At 37.3% G+C, this 18,729-nt stretch overlaps 1 protein-coding gene across 1 annotated transcript; it reads right to left on the bottom strand.

The window, feature by feature from the left end:
- Positions 1 to 5,760: 5,760 nt before the first annotated feature.
- Positions 5,761 to 17,704, bottom strand: LOC129260160 (otolith matrix protein OMM-64-like). Its single transcript, XM_064099529.1, has 2 exons — positions 16,335 to 17,704; positions 5,761 to 6,057 (listed from the first exon to the last, which is right to left on the bottom strand). The coding sequence occupies exons 1-2, from the start codon at positions 17,691 to 17,693 to the stop codon at positions 5,761 to 5,763; spliced, it is 1,656 nt and encodes a 551-aa protein (XP_063955599.1). The 5' UTR covers positions 17,694 to 17,704.
- Positions 17,705 to 18,729: the final 1,025 nt, after the last annotated feature.

Raw genomic sequence — 18,729 nt, 5'->3', positions numbered from 1 at the left:
TTTTTTAAACGATAAGAAACAAATCATGAAAAGGGATTAAAGGGATGCGCAATGAAGTATGTGCATCTTTCTTTTGTCCCTTGCTTCAACTTTATAAGGCTGAAACAACAATTCAAATTTGTGATTCAAATTCTGAGAAAAAATAAAGTATACAGGCGATTATCTGTCAGTAACCAACCAACTGCTTAAGGAATGTTCTTTCAAGTTCAAGTCTATGTTGTCTTAAAACAAGCCTGAACAACAAATAGATTACAAGCCTGACAGCGAGAACAAAGATTCAAGAATTTAAGACTACACAACAAAGCAATTCTTCTTAGAAAAAGCTTAGGTTTAGAGGTGATTATTAGTCAATAACAAACCCACTGCTTTATCTTTGTTTTAATACAAACCTGAACAACAAATAAATTCCAAGCCTGAGAGAGAGAGAACAAAGATTACAGGGGAATATTAGTCAACAAGCGCTAAGATGCCGGGGGCCATCATCATCTTCCGCAGAAAGGAAATTCAAGAACGGACTACTGCAGGTGGTGGCGGACCAGACGGAAGGGTTTCGTTCGCGTCTTGTCCCTAATTTCTTCCGTGAAAGAAACAATCACAATCTTTAGATATGACAAGAACCAGGGCTGCAGGAAGTGGAGCAACACGATATATCATATTTGATTTTGGAGCTGGGGTCGGTCGTGGGAGGGAGGGGGCAGAAAGAAACCGTCTGGATTCAGACACTTGATACCAAATTGAATTTAATCTAACGGATGGTGGGATCGATCACTATAAGAATGGTGTATCCTGATTTTACCATGTTTTTATTAAACAAAATTAAAGATCAAGCCCACCTCATAAAAGTTTGTTCGTTTTTTTGTTGTATTTTTCACTATGCATAACAAGAAATAAATTGAAAGAATGTAATGCTACATTGATAATAATAATACAAAGTAGGCATACTAAGCATTAACAAAAAATGTTTGAAGTGCAGAGTAACTTGTCTATCTAAAATATGGCTCGAAATAAGCATTCATAAAAAAACAGAACAAAATTTTAATTAATACAAAAATAAAATAATGCCCCTATGGCATATTTATATATGGACATCATTCCCATCTTAAATGAAATATAAAATTATCATCATGCAGCTCAATTATGAGGGTTTGCAGTGATCCATCCGATTAATCATACAATTAATTGAAATCGAAATTGATTTTTTTTTTTTTACAGTTCATATTGCGTGACATCATTGACTCTCCCATTTGCTATGTTGTGGCAACCTTCAACCAAATTGGGAAAATTTATCATACATTACAAATGGCTTTTGTGTTTCCTATACAAATATATCCCTAACTGATTTGAATGATTCAATTCATCTCATAAAATCTGCATCGATTCTTGAAAAGAGTTTGGGTAACCAAGATGATACAGAGATCTACGCAGGATACCGATGGGTCACAAAAGCGGGTCGGGATGGCAAGGTGTTGATGGCCGTGGAAATGGATTAGAGAAATACCATTTGGGGGGCCCCTGGGCAGTGGAAGCGGGCTGGTGTACTTTGTCAGCGCAACCTGACCGCTGGGCAAGATAGATGGATGGATGGATAAAAAAAGCCCAGGTTAAGCTGCCCCCATTATTGGCCTCATCACTAGGGGATGAATCATCGGATTGAGATGCACACCTTGACGGCATCAAGATCAAACGCCAACGTTACCAGGAGACAAGAGAGGGGAGTTAGGAAGTGGAAATAATGATGGTTAAGAGAATTAGGGGAAGTGGAGTGGGAGAGAGTGATGTGGTGAAGAGAGAGAGAAAGAAAGAAAGGGGAGAGAATAAGGTGTTTAGAAAGACAAAGAGAAAGACAGGAGAGAAGAGCAAGTAGAAGAGAGTGTAGCAAGAGGAAAAGATGGAGACAGAGGTAATGAGAGGGAAATATCAAAGAAAAACAATGAAAGATGGAGAAAGATAGAGAGACAGAGAGAGAGGGGGAGAAAGGGCAAATGTGAAGACAGGCATGTGGAGGAGAGTAGTGTGAGTGAAGGAGACAGAGAGGGAGGAACTGAGAAAGGGAAAGAGTGAGACAGAGAGAGAGAGAGAGGGTGAGTGGAAAAGTGAGAGAGGAAGGGAGGAAGGGAAAGACAGGGGGTGACTGTATTAATATGAACAATAGAGGGAGACAAAGTGGAAGCCCAGTCATCTCTAAATCAAAGAAATAGTAGAGGTGATGAATAACTCAATAAGATTACGAAAATCACTCATATAAAGAGGATAGATTTAAAAAGTAGTAGTGCTTGGAAGAAGAGAGGGGATACATGGGGAAGATGGGCAAAACAAGAAACAACATGTTAGATAGGTATAAGGCTAGAGATGACGTGTGTCAATTTCTCATTCATCATAGCATATCTCAATTCAAAACACATGCAGTGTGATGGGCAAAGGTCAAATGGATTGATAAACCAATGTAAGAGGAATTTAAGATGAAATCAGGAAGAGAATGGCATCATTGGGAAAAGTGAATGAAGACGGGGATTAGATATCCCGATGCTCCTCGGGAAAACCACCAGATGATGTAATTGCATAGTGTGAAACTATCTGAGTGAGATGTGAACTCCTTGGATATGAATCATCAATGGATCTCTTACATTCTAAGAACAAGAGGGATGAGAAAAAAAAGACAGTTTGGAGAGAAAATACAGTGGAGAGAAAGGAAGTGTGAGAGAAGGAGGGAGCAAGAGACAGAGAGGAGAGGAGATAAAGAGACAGGCATGCAGAAACAGACAAAAGAGAAAAGACAGAAAGGCATACATCTGTAGATAAGAAGACAAAACCTGAAGAAACCAGTGGGGGCGTATTAAAGCTAATGAGGATCAACAATTTGATTGTGAACAAAATGAAAATCCAAGACTGATAAAAAAGATAAAACAAAAAAACCTTAAAGAGAACAGGGAGACAAAGAGACGGTGTATAAGGTTTAGAATATGAATTGACATATAGAGAGAGGTGAGACAGAGAGAGAGTGGAAAGAGCAGAGAAGAGAAAAGAAGGCAAGAAAGGGGAAGAAGAGAAGGGGAGAGAAGGGAGGAAATACAGATGAGGTAGAAGACGGAGGGAAAAGAGGAACAGAGAGACAGAGAGAAGATAAATAAAAAGAGCGAGGTGAGAGAGCAAGAGAATTAGATATAAGGATGGAGAAGAAAGACAGGGTCACACAAAAGATGATGTAAAGGTTAAGAACAAATAAAGGCCGCAGAAAAAGAAATGAGAGTAAGAGAGAGACATAAGAGACTGTCAATTTTTATGGGGGGTGCTTGTAATCCAGATTTAGAAAGAGGTGTGAGTCAGTGGAAACAGAGAGGGAGACAGACAGACAGAGATTAAACATGACACCATGTTCTTCCAATGATTACTCTTCTTTCTCCCGTTTTGTTCCTTTTTCAAGAATAAAAGTGATCATCTTCATGATGGGATGCAAGCCCTCTCATCGATTCTCATTTGGGGCTCTCTTTGCCGGTGATTCACTTCACAGAGCTATCTCTTACAAAGTCAATGAACTTTCTCTTTTTTTGCTTAAAACCCTCAAAATGCCTTATTAGACAATGTTATCTACCACTTTAGTTGCTCTTACGAATACAGTAAATGCCTCAACTACAATGTTATCAACGACATAAGTTGCTCTTATGAATACACTAAAATTGATCATTTGACAATGTTATCAACCACTTAAGTTGCTCTTATGAATACATTGTAATGCCTCGTCTGACAACGTTATCAACTGCTTAAGTTGCTCTTATAAAATATGGCAAGATGCTTCAATGTATAAAACTGAAATGCATCGTCCAATGTTATCAACAATTTAACATTAGTTGCTTTAATGAATAAATGGAATGTCCTTTCTGACAATGATATTAACCACTTGACTTAAATATATCTTATGAAAACATGGAAATGCATTGTCTGGCAATGATATCAACAACCTAAGTTGTTCTTATAAATATAGAAAACTATGCATCTGACAATGTTATTAGCCACTTTACTCTTACAAATACATGGAAATACCCTGTCTGACAATGTTATTAACCACTTAATGTCTCATCTGACGTTGTTATCAATTACTGAAGATGTACTTATTCATATAGCAAGATGCCTCATCTAACCAGAAATACATACATATTAGCTGAAACATTGTTGGAGACATATAATGCTAATTCACAGTATAGATATCACAGATAAATAAAATAAGATAACAAAATGGAATATATGCATTTGCATTACAGTTGGAAAACTATCGCAGTGATGAGATTGGATGAAAAATGATAAAGATCTTTGCATCGGGTTTTCTTTTCTCCCAGATTCATCACTCCTAACTCCCTCTGTTCATGAAAGATGCCTTCTGTCGACATTGTCTACCCAGCTATATCTTCTTCTGCTTCTTACTACTTTAAACAGCCCTGGATTTCAATTTACATCCCTCTTTTTCTGGGTACATTTCACTCAATTCGTTTCCTATTCAGTCTTGGTCGTGTAATGAGAAATTTCTTCAGGTGTACGATTACTCTTAACGGGCTTTGATGTTTGCCGCCGCACACAGGTAGCCATTTGAAGTTGAATGTTAACTCGAAGGAACTTGATTGTTTCACGAGTCTTAAGAATAGAAGGCATATGAAAGGGAAAAGAGAAGGTATGGTTGGATGGGAAGAGGAAGGGTGGGTCTTGAGAACTACACATGGAAAGGATGGGGGAGTCTTAACATTTGAAAGAATATGAGAGGGTCCAAAGGAGATTCAGGATGAATGGGGAAGGGGCATATTCCATCTTGGGAACTAGTAGCATTACACTACAAAAAAATGATTAGTTAACAGTTAGATGTTAAAATAGCTCATTTTGATTTCTGAAAATAAGAGAAATAATATGGATTGGCATTTTAAAATATAGGCCTAACAACATGAGCATTGATCATGTCACAGCAACAGGAAATATTTTTGATAGTGAAAAATCAGAGCCAATATTTAAAAATGATATAATTTTGTGTTAAGTTAGGGTTATGTAAAGTCTTCATTTTAATTCATTTTACTTTAACAAATTTTGCTTGGTAATAATACTGTGAACTTATGATTTATGGCAATTACAGCAATCTAAATGTCTAAGGTTGTTATCATAAACAAGAGGAGTAGTTTGAAATAGACACAATTTTAATGAATGCCATGCAGCAACCTCCTTTTGAATGTTGAAGGTCATCCTTCACAGGGGATCAAGATTGATGAAAAAATATTCTTAAAACTGGAGCGGCAGAATCAAGGAAACTTATTTCACACCATCATATGTTGAATTCGCCTGACTACAATTGTAGATTCGCTTTCGATCAATTCAAACCCCTTTATAGGCCTCTTGTTTGATGGCGACAGAGTGAGTCACAGGAATAATAGATGGATTGATCAATGCTCTTTCAGAAAGTAAATAATGCATGGCTGCATTATTTTATAGAGGGGAAATGGGGGAAAGGAGTTTGATCCTAATACCAATATTTTAATGTGATTACTATTTTGTTTGTGGAAGATATGAATGTTGATTGATGATGTTTTATGGTATGAAGATCTAGTGGAGTTGGTTTTTATCAGTATCATTCAATATGGAAGTAATGAAGAATTGGAACATATAGGTACATGTAAGCTCTGAAATATCCAATAAATATTAATAACTGATATGATAAGTGACTAATAAGCTTCGTCATCAACATAATAATCATCATCCACATCATTATCATGTTCATTGCTATAATCATCAATCTACATCATCAACATCACCACCATCATCATCATGATCACCATCATCAACATCATCATCATCATCATCCTCATCATCATCATCACCATCATCAACATCATCCTCATCCTCATCATCATCATCATCATCAACATCATCGCTATCATCACTATCTTCATCATCGTCACTATCATCACCATCTTCATCATCATCACCATCTTCATCATCATCACTATCATCACCATTATCAGCAACAGCATCATCGTCATCATCATCATCAACAACTGTATCTCCACCCTCCAAATCAACATCACCCTCCACGAGTCGACAGATCGTAATTGATTTCGCCCATAAATTCAGCTTTCATGGACCATTTATAACAACTCATCATGTGCCTGACTCACTAAAACAAAAGAACCGTGATGAATTGAGAACTTTAATATTTCATTGGAGGGAGGAAAGAGGGGGGGGGTGACTTCACTCTCAAATCATTCATGTTACCACTGAATGTTCAGTCCCATCATTGGTACGTGAGTGCGGGCAAATAAGCCACCCACGTGAATCACGCAATTGCATTAATTAAACAGGAGGCCCTTCTTTGCTGAAGAGAGATTCTGAACTGCACACGCTTCCTTTACGTGACGCAGCAGGCATGAGTGAGGTTCTTTCTATGAAACCAAGGTGAAATGCATGCATCCATTGGATTCTGAATGCTCATTTCCGGTTTATTAGGTATTGAAATAAAAAAGGGAATACATTCTCATTTCCCCAGGAAAAGGAAAGACTCAACAATTATCCACCAGAATAACAATCTATCCCATCTAGAGATTTACTCTGCAACCAAATCAAAATATACACCAATATTTGAAACAGGATAATCTTTTGCATTTTTAGACGAAACTTCCATGGTGCATTTGGTTTCTTCTGCCAAATCTGCCCTTTGTGGTTTTAAATAAAATGGAAAATGGATAATTGTGCATGGATGTCAAACTATTTATGAGGTGCACACAGATGTTTATGTGATGCATGGTATATGCCATACATCAATGGTCTGTATTTGTTACCTTATACTAAAATACATATATCTAACTTTTTTTTTCCTTGGTAGATCAGAAGACATGAATGATTCAGGAGGAATCGGTGAACCCCGTGGAACCTCCAGGAAACATGGATAATTGCAGGGTATAGAATGTTCTTTCCCTTGATGATCTTTACAACCACTTCATAGAAATACACTGATGATTATTTTACAAGGTGCTTTATGATGTTCTTTACCTCAATACTATCTACAGTCACTTCATAAAAAAGACGCTGGATTAAATATGTTTAAATGATTTATGATTAAAAATTACACATAAGGATCATCTTCCACTGTGGTATCTTTTCAAGTTTCCATTTTTTCTTTATGGTTTGATCGTTTCAAATTTCACACCAAAACAACCTTTGTCTGAGCTGCGAAAGAGGCAATCACTACCCACTTTGGGTAGCAAGGTGGAATTAGCGAACTCCCCGCTGATGGGGGTAATATGAACCCTGTTGTGCTTTGGGGGCACCCCGAAAAGAGCTCCCTGAACATGATCGCACCCAATAATAGGTAACCATTCCGCTCCATGCACTAAAGCCTGTCAATCTAGCTTTGGGTTATTTCCATAAAAAGCTGTCGCTCTTCATCAGTAATTGTCTGATTACAGCCTCTTTGTGTCTCCTTTTTCTTCGGCTAAATCCCGGTTGAGCCTTTTGTTACGGAGATGGTACGATTGTGTCATAGATACCTCACATGTGTTGATACAGGGAGGAAAAGAGTGAGAGAAAAAGAGGGGATGGGAGATTCCTTGAAAATGAGTGGAAACAATTGGCAAGCAAACAAAAATAATAATATGGAGTATAAGAGATACAAAAAAGAAGGAACAAAGAAGGATGGAGTATCAAAGGAAAGAATTATAAGACAAAAACATACCCCTCTCTTTTATGTAAGTGAAAAGGTCTCAAACTTGGATATTTTAACATGATAAAACCTTAATATTTCTCTCAATCATTAATTGGTTTCAAAATTCTTAAAACCATCATTTTTTCTGTAGAATTAAAAAATGTGGGCTACCCATTATAATATCCTGAGGAAATGACCAAAATATCAACATGAGCCTAAATTTGCCATGTATTGTGAATTGTTAGTTTTTTTCTTCTATTTTTTCAAATGATATAGGCCTAAAAGTAATAATAAAATGGTAGAAAAAAAATTGCTGGGAATTATAGAAAGACATGAGGGTTAGAGTATAAGACGGATGAGATGTTGAAGAGGGTCGATATATACGGAGCACGTTCAACGCTTAAGTGGCCAAAGGCAAAAAAGATGCAATTACAGCAACGAGCATCACATCCTATAGTGACTAATGTCATGAATATTGAACATTTTTCATCCAAATACTTCGCGGAAGATGAGACTGTGCTTCATTCGTGTGCCTTGCCTTTCTTAAACTTTCCGGCTTCTCTTCTTTGTTCTATCATGTTGCATGTCTTTTTTCTTTTCGTGTTTGTATTCTGCTTCTCACCACAGCGGTGTAAATATCTTGCATCACAATGCTAAACTATCCGGTTTCAAACAATATTTGCAATTGTTTGCTGGCCCAGTCGGAACACTATCTCACATTTCATATTGACCCCATTTCAGTCAAAATTTGTTGTTAAATCTTGTCTTTAAAAATGTGAGGCCTACGATATGTCCTCTCTCGATCTGAGTTTGGTTATTTATCCATATGTCTGTAACTCTGTCTTTATCTTTCTTTCTCTCTGCCATCTCCCCTCCCTTTTCTTATCTCTCCTCCCCCTCTCTCTCTGTATAATTCCAAGAGCTCTCCAGATATCACAACACTGCCGTAAATCTGTATTAATACAAATTTTATGTTTCTTTTCATCATACTGATCCAGCTCCTACTTCACATTACATTTCCCCTTCCATTTTTATTGTAAAAGCCATATGTTTTGTACATTCTCCTGTCATCCAAAACATCATAATAGGACTCCATAATACTAATATAATTTAACATTTACATTATCCCCACAGCCCTCCCCCTTCTGTATCTCTCTCTCTCTCTCTTTCATTATTATACTTTATCCATATTATTTATTTTGTAATTATCTGTGTTATTGTGTGAATACCTTTTGTATCATTATTACCTTGTAAATAAATTGCAATTCGGCCTTAGCTGCGATGATGTCTTGATTTTTAATAATAAACCATTTATCTATCTATTTCTCTAATTCTTGTTACCAAAAATATCTTTGCCTTCCCTTTTCTTAACACCCCTCCCCCCCCCCCTTTCTCTCTCTCTCTCTCTCTCAAATTACTTTGTCAAATAAAGATCTTTCATCACTTTTCAATGTACCCATTATCTGACATTGAGTAATGACAATGTCAGATTGTGGATAATACCAGAAAAACCAATGCCTATATGAGGCACTTGATTTAGAATGCATACTGAATGAAGACACCACAGCATGGGTATGTGATGAGAGAACGAAATGAACGATCAAATATTTCCATTATATATGAAAAACAGAATCCTCTTTCATGTCAAATACAACAATTCTACCATTAATACACATCATATATTCTATTTTGAATGCATCCTCTAATTCAGTACAGAAACAGGTTCTAAACAAAGGCATTCGGTCTTGATGCAAATTAATTTTCTTACGATGTACAGTGAAAAGGCAAAAATTGATGTTTTTGATCATGCTCAATAGTGGTGAAATCAAGCCCCAGTACCAAAGTCTATACGTCTTTTAGATCTTTACATTGATTTATAAAAGAGCTTTTGGAACCAGATTGTACACGTTACCATCTACAACAGAATGTCTTGGCTCCTAAATTCCACTGTCTTTTATCTCAAACATCTGCAAAGAGTGATACCATCCCAGAGATTATTAAAGAACAATACAAACAAGACTCCATGTCTGTAATGAACATACTTCTAAAGTGAAGTTTTAAAGGAGAATGAAACCCTTGAAACCAGCTGAATCCATATAAAAGAGAAAAATCAAAGAAACATATTGTTGAAAGTTTGAGGAAGATTGAATGAATAATAAGAAAGTTATGAGCATTTGAATATTGAGATCACTAATGCCATGTAGATCCTCCCATTGGCAATGCGACCAAGATCTGTGATGTCACACACGTACAACTCCCTCATTACTTTAGTACTTATTTCACTTATATTCTCACTTTTATAGGGTCTATCACAAGGTGAGGTGTTCTCTTTATGAGAGGACAAGTACAGAGGTTTCACAACATTATATCATTGATGAATCGTTTGTCATATGATTAGAATGAGCAAAAAGAGATGGTATATTTTCAGTGTCCAAAACTGGACAACTCTCCCCTTTTGGACACTGAAAATGTACCCCAAAACATCTCTTTTTGCTCATTCTAATCATATGACAAACGATTCATCATTGATATAATGTTGTGAAACCTCTGGACTTGTCCTCTCATAAAGAGAACACCTCACCTTGTGATAGACTCTATAAAAGTGAGAATATAAGTGAAATAAGTACTAAAGTAATGAGGGAGTTGTACTTGTGTGACATCACAGATCTTGGTTGCATTGCCAATGGGAGGATCTACATGGCATTAGTGATCTCAATTTTCAAATGCTCATAACTTTCTTATTATTCATTCAATCTTCCTCAAACTTTCAACAATATGTTTCTTTGATTTTTCTCTTTGATATGGATTCAGCTGGTTTCAAGGGTTTCATTCTCCTTTAAATATTAACAGCGGAGGCGGGACACATCTGGGGAGGTTGTGCAGGCGAGGGTGCTAAGACTCAAAGAAAATCAGAAGCGGAATAAGGAATCGCAGAGGTCATCAGGCATCCATATTATAATCCTGATTTAGACTAATAACAATCATTGTGTCAATTGCTCAATAGGAATTGCAAATGTGGTTATTTCTTTGTTTTTCAAATGTAATATTAATGAAAATAATACCAAAAATGATGATAGTGTATATCACTGCCATATGCTTCCCATAGGCTCTTTCAAAGGATAAGTAAAGTTAAGAAAATGCAATGCTCACTTTTTTTTTTTTTTTTTTTTTTAAGGTGGATTTCAAATTAAGTGTATCAAAGAGTATTAACATAATTATGATGGGATAGAATCTTCGTATTTAAGTAAGATCTTATGTACTTTTGACATAATGCAAAAAAAATTAATGTCACAAAACGGAATTTATTCACCAATTTCAACAAAGATTCTTATCGTTAATGATATGGTCATATTTTAAAATAGAAATAAGCATGGCATATTTTTCCTAAAAATGAGCTCGCATTAATAGAATTGAAACTCTATAATGTGAACAGACAGCTGTCAATGAACGCTATTAAGACACAACATTTCACTGCTTTATCCAATGTAATTATGCCGTCTGAATGATCCAATACATGCAAATGTATGGCTATGTACCAGTTCCGGAGATGACCTCTCGTCTAAACAGGTTCAAAGACAACTGTACTGATTTTATATGGGGGATGTTATAAATGGAGATATGATTAAGGGAAGTGGTTTGAGGAATGGAGGTGTTAATAATGACTATGGAGAGATGCAATTGATTTCCCTCTCATCATCCGTAGGAACTGCTACTCCGCTTTTATCAAAGTGGAGTGGGCGATTCATGAAGGTTCCATGACATTTGTTCCGGCGACAGTCATTCCAATAGAAATTCTGTAAGCCAAATACAAATCAAACCTGCAGAGCTAACTAAACCCTAATGCTTATCTTTACATTATTCTGGACCAAAAGCTCTTTTGCATTCCTAACTCTAACCCTATGCCTACTGAGATATTAAGACCAAAGCAAATGTCGCAGGAGCATATTTTGTGTCACTGTTTCATAAAGCCGTTCGTTAGTTACACACAACATTTATGCAAAACAGTATGCACAACTGTACACGTGACTGTTGAACTGAATCAACACTAATGAAAATTTTGACTATATCCACAAGATATACACCAAACATTTTGAATTTCATAGCTTTCTTATTTTATTATTTTACATTTCACTAGAATGAGAATTTCAGCGTTATGTTTTTTTTAGTTTTATATTTTTGTGGGCCCCATAATACAAAGGTTAGCGATCGATCGCTAATTTGAAAGAACAGTTCTGATTGGTTCCTAGTTAGCCTACCTATCAAAATGCTACAATGATCTTGATAGGACATTTCAATTGATTATTCCCTAACCTTTGTGTTACAGGGCCCAGGGCTGGCAGGCTACTTCTTTTTTTTTTACTAAATTCACTTGCTTTCAGAATATCTTTTCCCAAATTGTTCTGGATTTTCATGTGATCTACAAGTCCTAGATAAGGGGTGTATTCCTTACGATGTGCACTTGTGTAGGGTGTAAAATATGCATATAAAACAAAATGAAGGTATATGAAAATGGTATCATTTTACGTCTTTAAAAAAAATGCATTTAAGGGGGTGTGTTAATGACAACCGATGGTCCGAGTATTCATGCAGGTGATAGCAGTTGAAGCGCTACTAACCCTATCCCCCTCCCCATATCGCCATGTTCTGCTGTGCAATTGGTACAGAGTGATGGGGTGTTGCAAGAAACCTGCCATCAATTGCAAGTCAATTTTATGTTCCAAAATCAATCATAAGTCAGGTCATTCATTGCAAATTAGCAATCGATTGCTGGTCGGCTTCTTGCAATCAGACGTAAAAAAAGAGATAAATTTTGATAACATTACAACTGATAAATCAATCGTAAATTAGCAACAGAAATTTGCAATCGATTCAATTTCATATGTGACCAACCACCCCAAAACAACCAATAAGTCGCCAGGGAAGGTTCTCTGTTAATAGCCAAAATAGTAAATTGGTCTTCAAAACGCCAAAATTCAAAACGTAGCTTGTCTGAAGGAGTATTTCTTCATCTTTATACTGTAAAAATTCTGAATTGTTAAGTTGAATAGTTAAGTTGAGACAAGATACAGGAGTTTATTTGACACAAGTTTTTGTAGACTGCTTGGAAGTTTCATTGAAATTAAACAGTGTGCACATCTCATGCTTGAGTGAACACAAACTTTGAATGTTTTGTTTCTCCTAATTTTCTGAAACTGTTTTCTCTGCATTCAACCAAGTATTCTAGTGAGTTATTGTTGATCAAGTTTGACAAATCATAACACATTTAAAGCTTGTTCAAACTCAATAAATATCTAAAAAATTCATTTTGGGCGACATATTGTTGGTTTGAGTGGTTGGTCACACATATCTTCTTCCAACACCCAATAAGTGTACCTTCATCTACTGTAGATGTTAAATCAGTCCAGAGAGAGTTTGGTATATAGAAGAATTTAATATAAACTTGAAGAAATTTTAATCATCTATTTTGAATATTTTAGGGGGAAATATACAGAATTGTTTTGCTTTATGAAAATTTTGACCAAAAAAATTGAGATTCAAGAAGAGGACCAGTAAAATCCAAAGGGAACTCAAATTTATTTAAGAAGCAGAAGTACCATGTCAAAAGAGGTAGAATTGGCCATATAATTATGTTTCATTCGTGGTTCTGGAAAAAGGAGATATTAAATAATTGATGAATTTGAAGTGAAATTGGTTTTGAGAAATTGGGACTAAATCCAAATCCCATTACCAGACTCCATTCCCCCACCTTCCCTTTTTTGTAATGTTGGAAGAAATTCCCATAGTGGTGTCTGGACTTGGAACATGTTTTAACATTAAACCTGAGAGGCCTTTGGAGGAAATGGAGGGATGTTTCTCATCAGCCCGACCTTGCTCAATCACAAGCCTCTCAGCAGGATTAGCGCATCTTTAGATTAATCTAAAGATTCAAGAAATGCAATAACCCAAGAGTAGAGCATTGTGGCCTAGTGGATTAGTCTCCAGATTCTGGAACAGAGTAATGGGTTTGATTCCCTGTCATAGCGTAATTTCCTTCAACTAGAATTGATCCACATTGTAGATCAATTCAACCTAGGTAACTAAAGGCAAATGGGCACCTAGTTGGAATTTATTTTTTGAAAAGGATTCAAATAAATCCAGATCGGCTGTCAAAAGTGAAAAGCTGAATATTGGATTTATTTATAGTTTTAAGGATCGATAGTTAAATCTTAAAAGATTTCAGTTCAAATCTTTTAGCTATATCTTTAAATCAGCAAAGTTTAAATCTAAATTTAATATTCGGCTCATCACTATTCACAGTCGATCTGGATTTATTTTAAATCCCTTGAAATTTTGAGTGAAACTTCCATGGCAACAGGGCTCAGCAATAAAACAGGTTCAAATGCATAAAGGTAAATATGATAGCTTGCCAGATTTTTTTGGCCCGTTTCATGAAGAGTTAGAACAGCATCTTTACCATTATGGCAACTACCATGGCATCGGGGCTCAGCAGCCAATCGCAATCAAGGTTTCTAGATATATCAATATCTAGATAAAATCAAAGCACAGACTGATGTAGACGAGACCTAAAGAGGAGCTCAGTGGAGTGAGCAGCTGCAAGAAGAGAATTCAGACATGGCTGGTGAATACTTCAATTCCCGCATCCTAAAGCTCGACTAGACAAAAGCGGAATCGATTCGACTCAGTCAATGGAAAATATACATCACTCTCCGATATGCGTCAAGGTGTGTGCACTTTTTTTCATAAAGAAAAAAAGGAATGTTCAAACCTGCCAAGGCCGGAAAGAAAAGATAAAAGCATCTCTGTAAGGAGATGTGAAATACTCGAGAGGGAGTTTGAGTGAAGCATCTAGGTAGATTTAAAATTCAAGATTTGGATAGCAGTTATGAACCACCAAATTAGGTTCAATTAAATAGTGAGTTCGTTCTTTGTATTTATTCAAAAAATTAGATAAAGGCACCTGATCAAATGGATTTTCATATAAAATCACACATTTTTTCCTCACACATTTTCATTCCCTATTCGCCACATCGTAACTGTTATCGTATACATTCATGCAATCTGGTAATGAATTGGAATAATGCATTTTGCGAGATAAACCAAAGCTAAAAGCAGGCTTTACGGCAAAAGAATGACAAAGGAAAAGGTCAAATGAATGGAGAAAGGTATGTAAAACAGACTAACCAGCTACCTTGGCAGTGAAATAGGAAGTGTCCTTGACAAGGTCGGAGAATGAAATTGATTTATTGTCATCTCATTTCCTCTCCAGTTCTTCTCTACCTCACACCAGTGGCCTGCAGGCACAGGCCGATTGAACTTTGATCAACGAGTGGGTATTGAATCAAGACTGGCATAGATAAAACTCGTTTCAATAGCAGGAAAATGAGAGGGTCCTTTTGTGCAGTCAGAGAATTTAGGCTTCATATTAAGACCTTTTTCACAAACGTAAAAAAATGCTCAGGTTTCCTATTCTATAAGTAATAAATGTTTCAATTCTTACATGTAGGTCAGTAATATCTGAGCATCTATATCATTATTTTTGTTTGCTAATGCTCTTGCTTTCTAAATTACTCATCATCCTTGTAGAATTACTGCAAAATCCCTTTGGATTTGAAAATTTATCAACTACTATCTAAAATATTGATCAACTACTATCTAAAATATTGAAAAACTCAAACTTAATGACAAAGGCCTATTTCATCATGCAGACACCCCCCCCCCCCCCCCCCGACTGACAAACTCCTCGGATGTGGTTTCGTTTCAAGGCAAAATTTTTTTTTGGATGCTCCAACTACTATCTATGCATCTACAAAAACAACTCATAAAAAATGACATATTTCCATCATTAAAACTCCCAGACTCACGATCGAGGAAAGAACAAACGGTATTGAATGACAGCAGCCTTGTTTCTGGACCATCTTCTTTCCGCTCCTTCATCAATCTCTTAGAATACATAGTATCTGATTGCAGCGTGTTGACATCTTGGGGGAGATACCTCATTTTGGGAAAGCAGGGGAAAATGACAAGCAGGAAAGTGGGCCCAATACAGAATAAATACACTTTGGGATTTGGGCGCTTCAAGATGGTGGGCTATTGATTCCTTCATCCATATAGATTTTAACAAACGTGCTTTATGGTGGCTCATACAAAAAACTATCTTTTACAGTCACTGTTGACCAGTGTTTACACCAACGATACCATGAAGGAAATATGAGACATTGGGATGAGCAGGTAAATATTGAAATGTCTTTGAGAATAGGGAATATGAATTTATCAGATCAAATCAAACAGATTCCAAGAAAATAAGTAAGCTAAAATATTCTCCCAAAGACGTAAGAAGTAAATAGATCTTTTGTGTAATAGAGATCAGAACTTATGTTCACAAAAAACAGATTGTTATCATTGTTTGTGTAAATATATAACAAAGTAGAGATGAAAAGACATATGGAATAAGAATGCAAGATAAATGGAAAAGAGAAAAAGACAAAGCTGCGACCTTTTTCATGAAAAAATTCTGACTATTGGTCAGGAGAACACTTGAAATTGAAATCCTAGAGTGACCAACGGCTGTTTCCTTGATGCAGGTATACTGTAGAATATGTCGAGGCACAATAGTAAGATTAGACAATGACTAACATGGACACCAATATACATGTAATGTACATACCCTAGCTGGTTTCTTGGGTGGGCTTGCAGATCCTTGGCTGTCTGTGGGTGAGGGTGGACTCCACTGTGTAGTTCCTGTGGGTACATGCCAATAGTATGTTCCATGGGCATCTGCTACTTCACGCCAGCCTGGTGGAAGTGTCGTCGGCTTCGTCAGAGCATTTTTCTGCGCTTCCGAAAGTTCCTTATCCAACAGAGGTTTGCTGGAGGACTTGGGTTCCGGAGTGACCTCGATGCCCGACTCGGCTTCCGTTGTTGGGGACAGAATCTTGAGGGGGAGGTCTTCGGTAAGAGCACTGAGCGGGGGCTTGAATCCATCTCTGACCAGCATTCCGGGTCGCTTGATTGGAGATACTCTCTCATCAGCCGATGTCTCACTGGCATATCCATGGTCATGTTGACCTTGCGATGGGGACAATAGATCCGGCTTAAAGGTTTCTTCTTGTGTCCTGAGCCCAAAGCTCTTGTAAAGCATATCATATGTGGATTCACAATCATCTGTGCTCTCATCATCCATAGTAGAAGGTCCTGAATCGAATGGGGTCGGTTGCTGAGGCATTTCATAAAGGCCTTCGTGCCTCTCGCCCTCTATATCTGACGAATCGCTGACACTGCCTCGTAACGACGTGGTATCATCCTCGATCTGTTCCGAACGTTGCTTCGTCAATGCTTCCAAGTTGGCATAATAACTTAAAATGCCACCTAGTTTTGTGGCAATCACTTCATCCGGTGACATAAGATCTGCATCAGGGTCCTTTGGTGAACAGCAATCGTCTGTTTTCACTCTCTTTGGTGCTTTCTCATCTGCGCTATCGACTTCCTCAATGATCACAACTTCTGCTTGATCCTCGTCATCCTCTTCCTCCTCCTCATCCTCGCTCTCGTCCTCATCCTCCCCATCATCGATAAAATCAATGCCGGCAAACATGGCTTCCGCTTTAATCTTGTTCCTCTCCCGAAGGATGTTATCATCTGCTACTGTCAATCTCCTATCCTCCTCCTCCTCCTCCACATAAACATCATCCTCATCATCATCATAGTCATCATCAGAGTAAGCCCCGGGCAGGTTTTCTAATGGATTGCCTATTCCCATGGAAGAGTAGTCCGTTGAAGCATACTTGGAGCGGCTCTTCCCGACCGACCCCCCAAGAACGGCACTTTGGATGGACACCCCCTCATTCTTATTGTCCGTCTGGCTAAAGTCTGAGTCCATCAAGCTCTCCTTCATCATTTTGTTAATCTCATTTTGTAATGGGTCGTGTTCCTCCATGGAGAGTCCCGCCGTTGTCGTGTTTGCGTTGACTTGATCTGTTGGGGACCCCACTGTGCTGTTGTAAGCAGGGTTGACCAGTGACGTCATGGCTTCTTTTTTGGCTGCAAAAGAAGAGACAAAAAGGAAGTCCATTAGCATTCACACACAGACAGAATGGCAGACATAACTATTACAAATCCCATTCTAATTCATTATACCCGTAGGCAAGAATTTATCCTTCTGTTTGAAAACAAACAGAAATGGACTTGATGTTTTTATTTGACATTATCTAATGGGGCCAGATGGGTGGTAACCATTTATCATAAGGGATACTCGCAACGTCACTTTCTGCTTGGACAGATTACGTAGTCCATTTTAAAGAATGTTTGTCTGCAATTGTTTCCACTATATCAAATCATTCCGAAATGTATAGCAAAATAACCATAGCCAATGCCATAACGCATATTCATTATGTATATAACCTGATGCAAAACATCTGAACAACTGTGTTCATGATTTACAGTCTTTGACGAAATAGCATGAAATGCATTCATAAATCCATCAGCTATTTCAAGTAAGCAAATTTATGTGCATATATCATAATACCACTTGACACACTATTATGGCCAGTGCAAACAAATGCAATCTTTGTATGGATTTATGGTGACAATGATTTTCACCTAGTATTCAATAATAATATGACGATTTTTTTTAAACAGGTCCTACCATCCTTAGTTTTGCAGCAGAATGCCTTATTTTATTATCTACAACGCATAGTCATTTACATTCTACCCACATGCATAACATTAATCACATAGGTATTGGCTGCACAGCACAGAGCACTGTAGCGGCACGTAGGAGCAGAGGGGTGATTTGTCACACTGCCCAGCGACTTTTGGAAGATGGTAGGCATCAAAAAGTCAACACTTAATGATCGAGGACACGAACGCGAACATCGCCATCAAAAGCTAAGCACATAGCAACCGTGGGATGTAAAGGATAATGCCATGATAATGGCAGGGCTGGTGGAATGCAAACTCATAAAGTAGAGTTAGCATGTCTGCGTGTCTGACATATTTTTACAAATGTGTCTCCACTTCAAGTTTGAGCTGCTAGTGCTCTATGGCAACACTCGATATCATGA

The sequence above is a fragment of the Lytechinus pictus genome, chromosome 5 (genome assembly GCF_037042905.1).
Source record: "Lytechinus pictus isolate F3 Inbred chromosome 5, Lp3.0, whole genome shotgun sequence".
NCBI classification, from domain to species: Eukaryota; Metazoa; Echinodermata; class Echinoidea; order Temnopleuroida; family Toxopneustidae; genus Lytechinus; species Lytechinus pictus.
The sequence above is the reverse complement of the archived record's forward strand: the minus strand, read 5'-3'. Positions and strand labels throughout refer to the sequence as shown.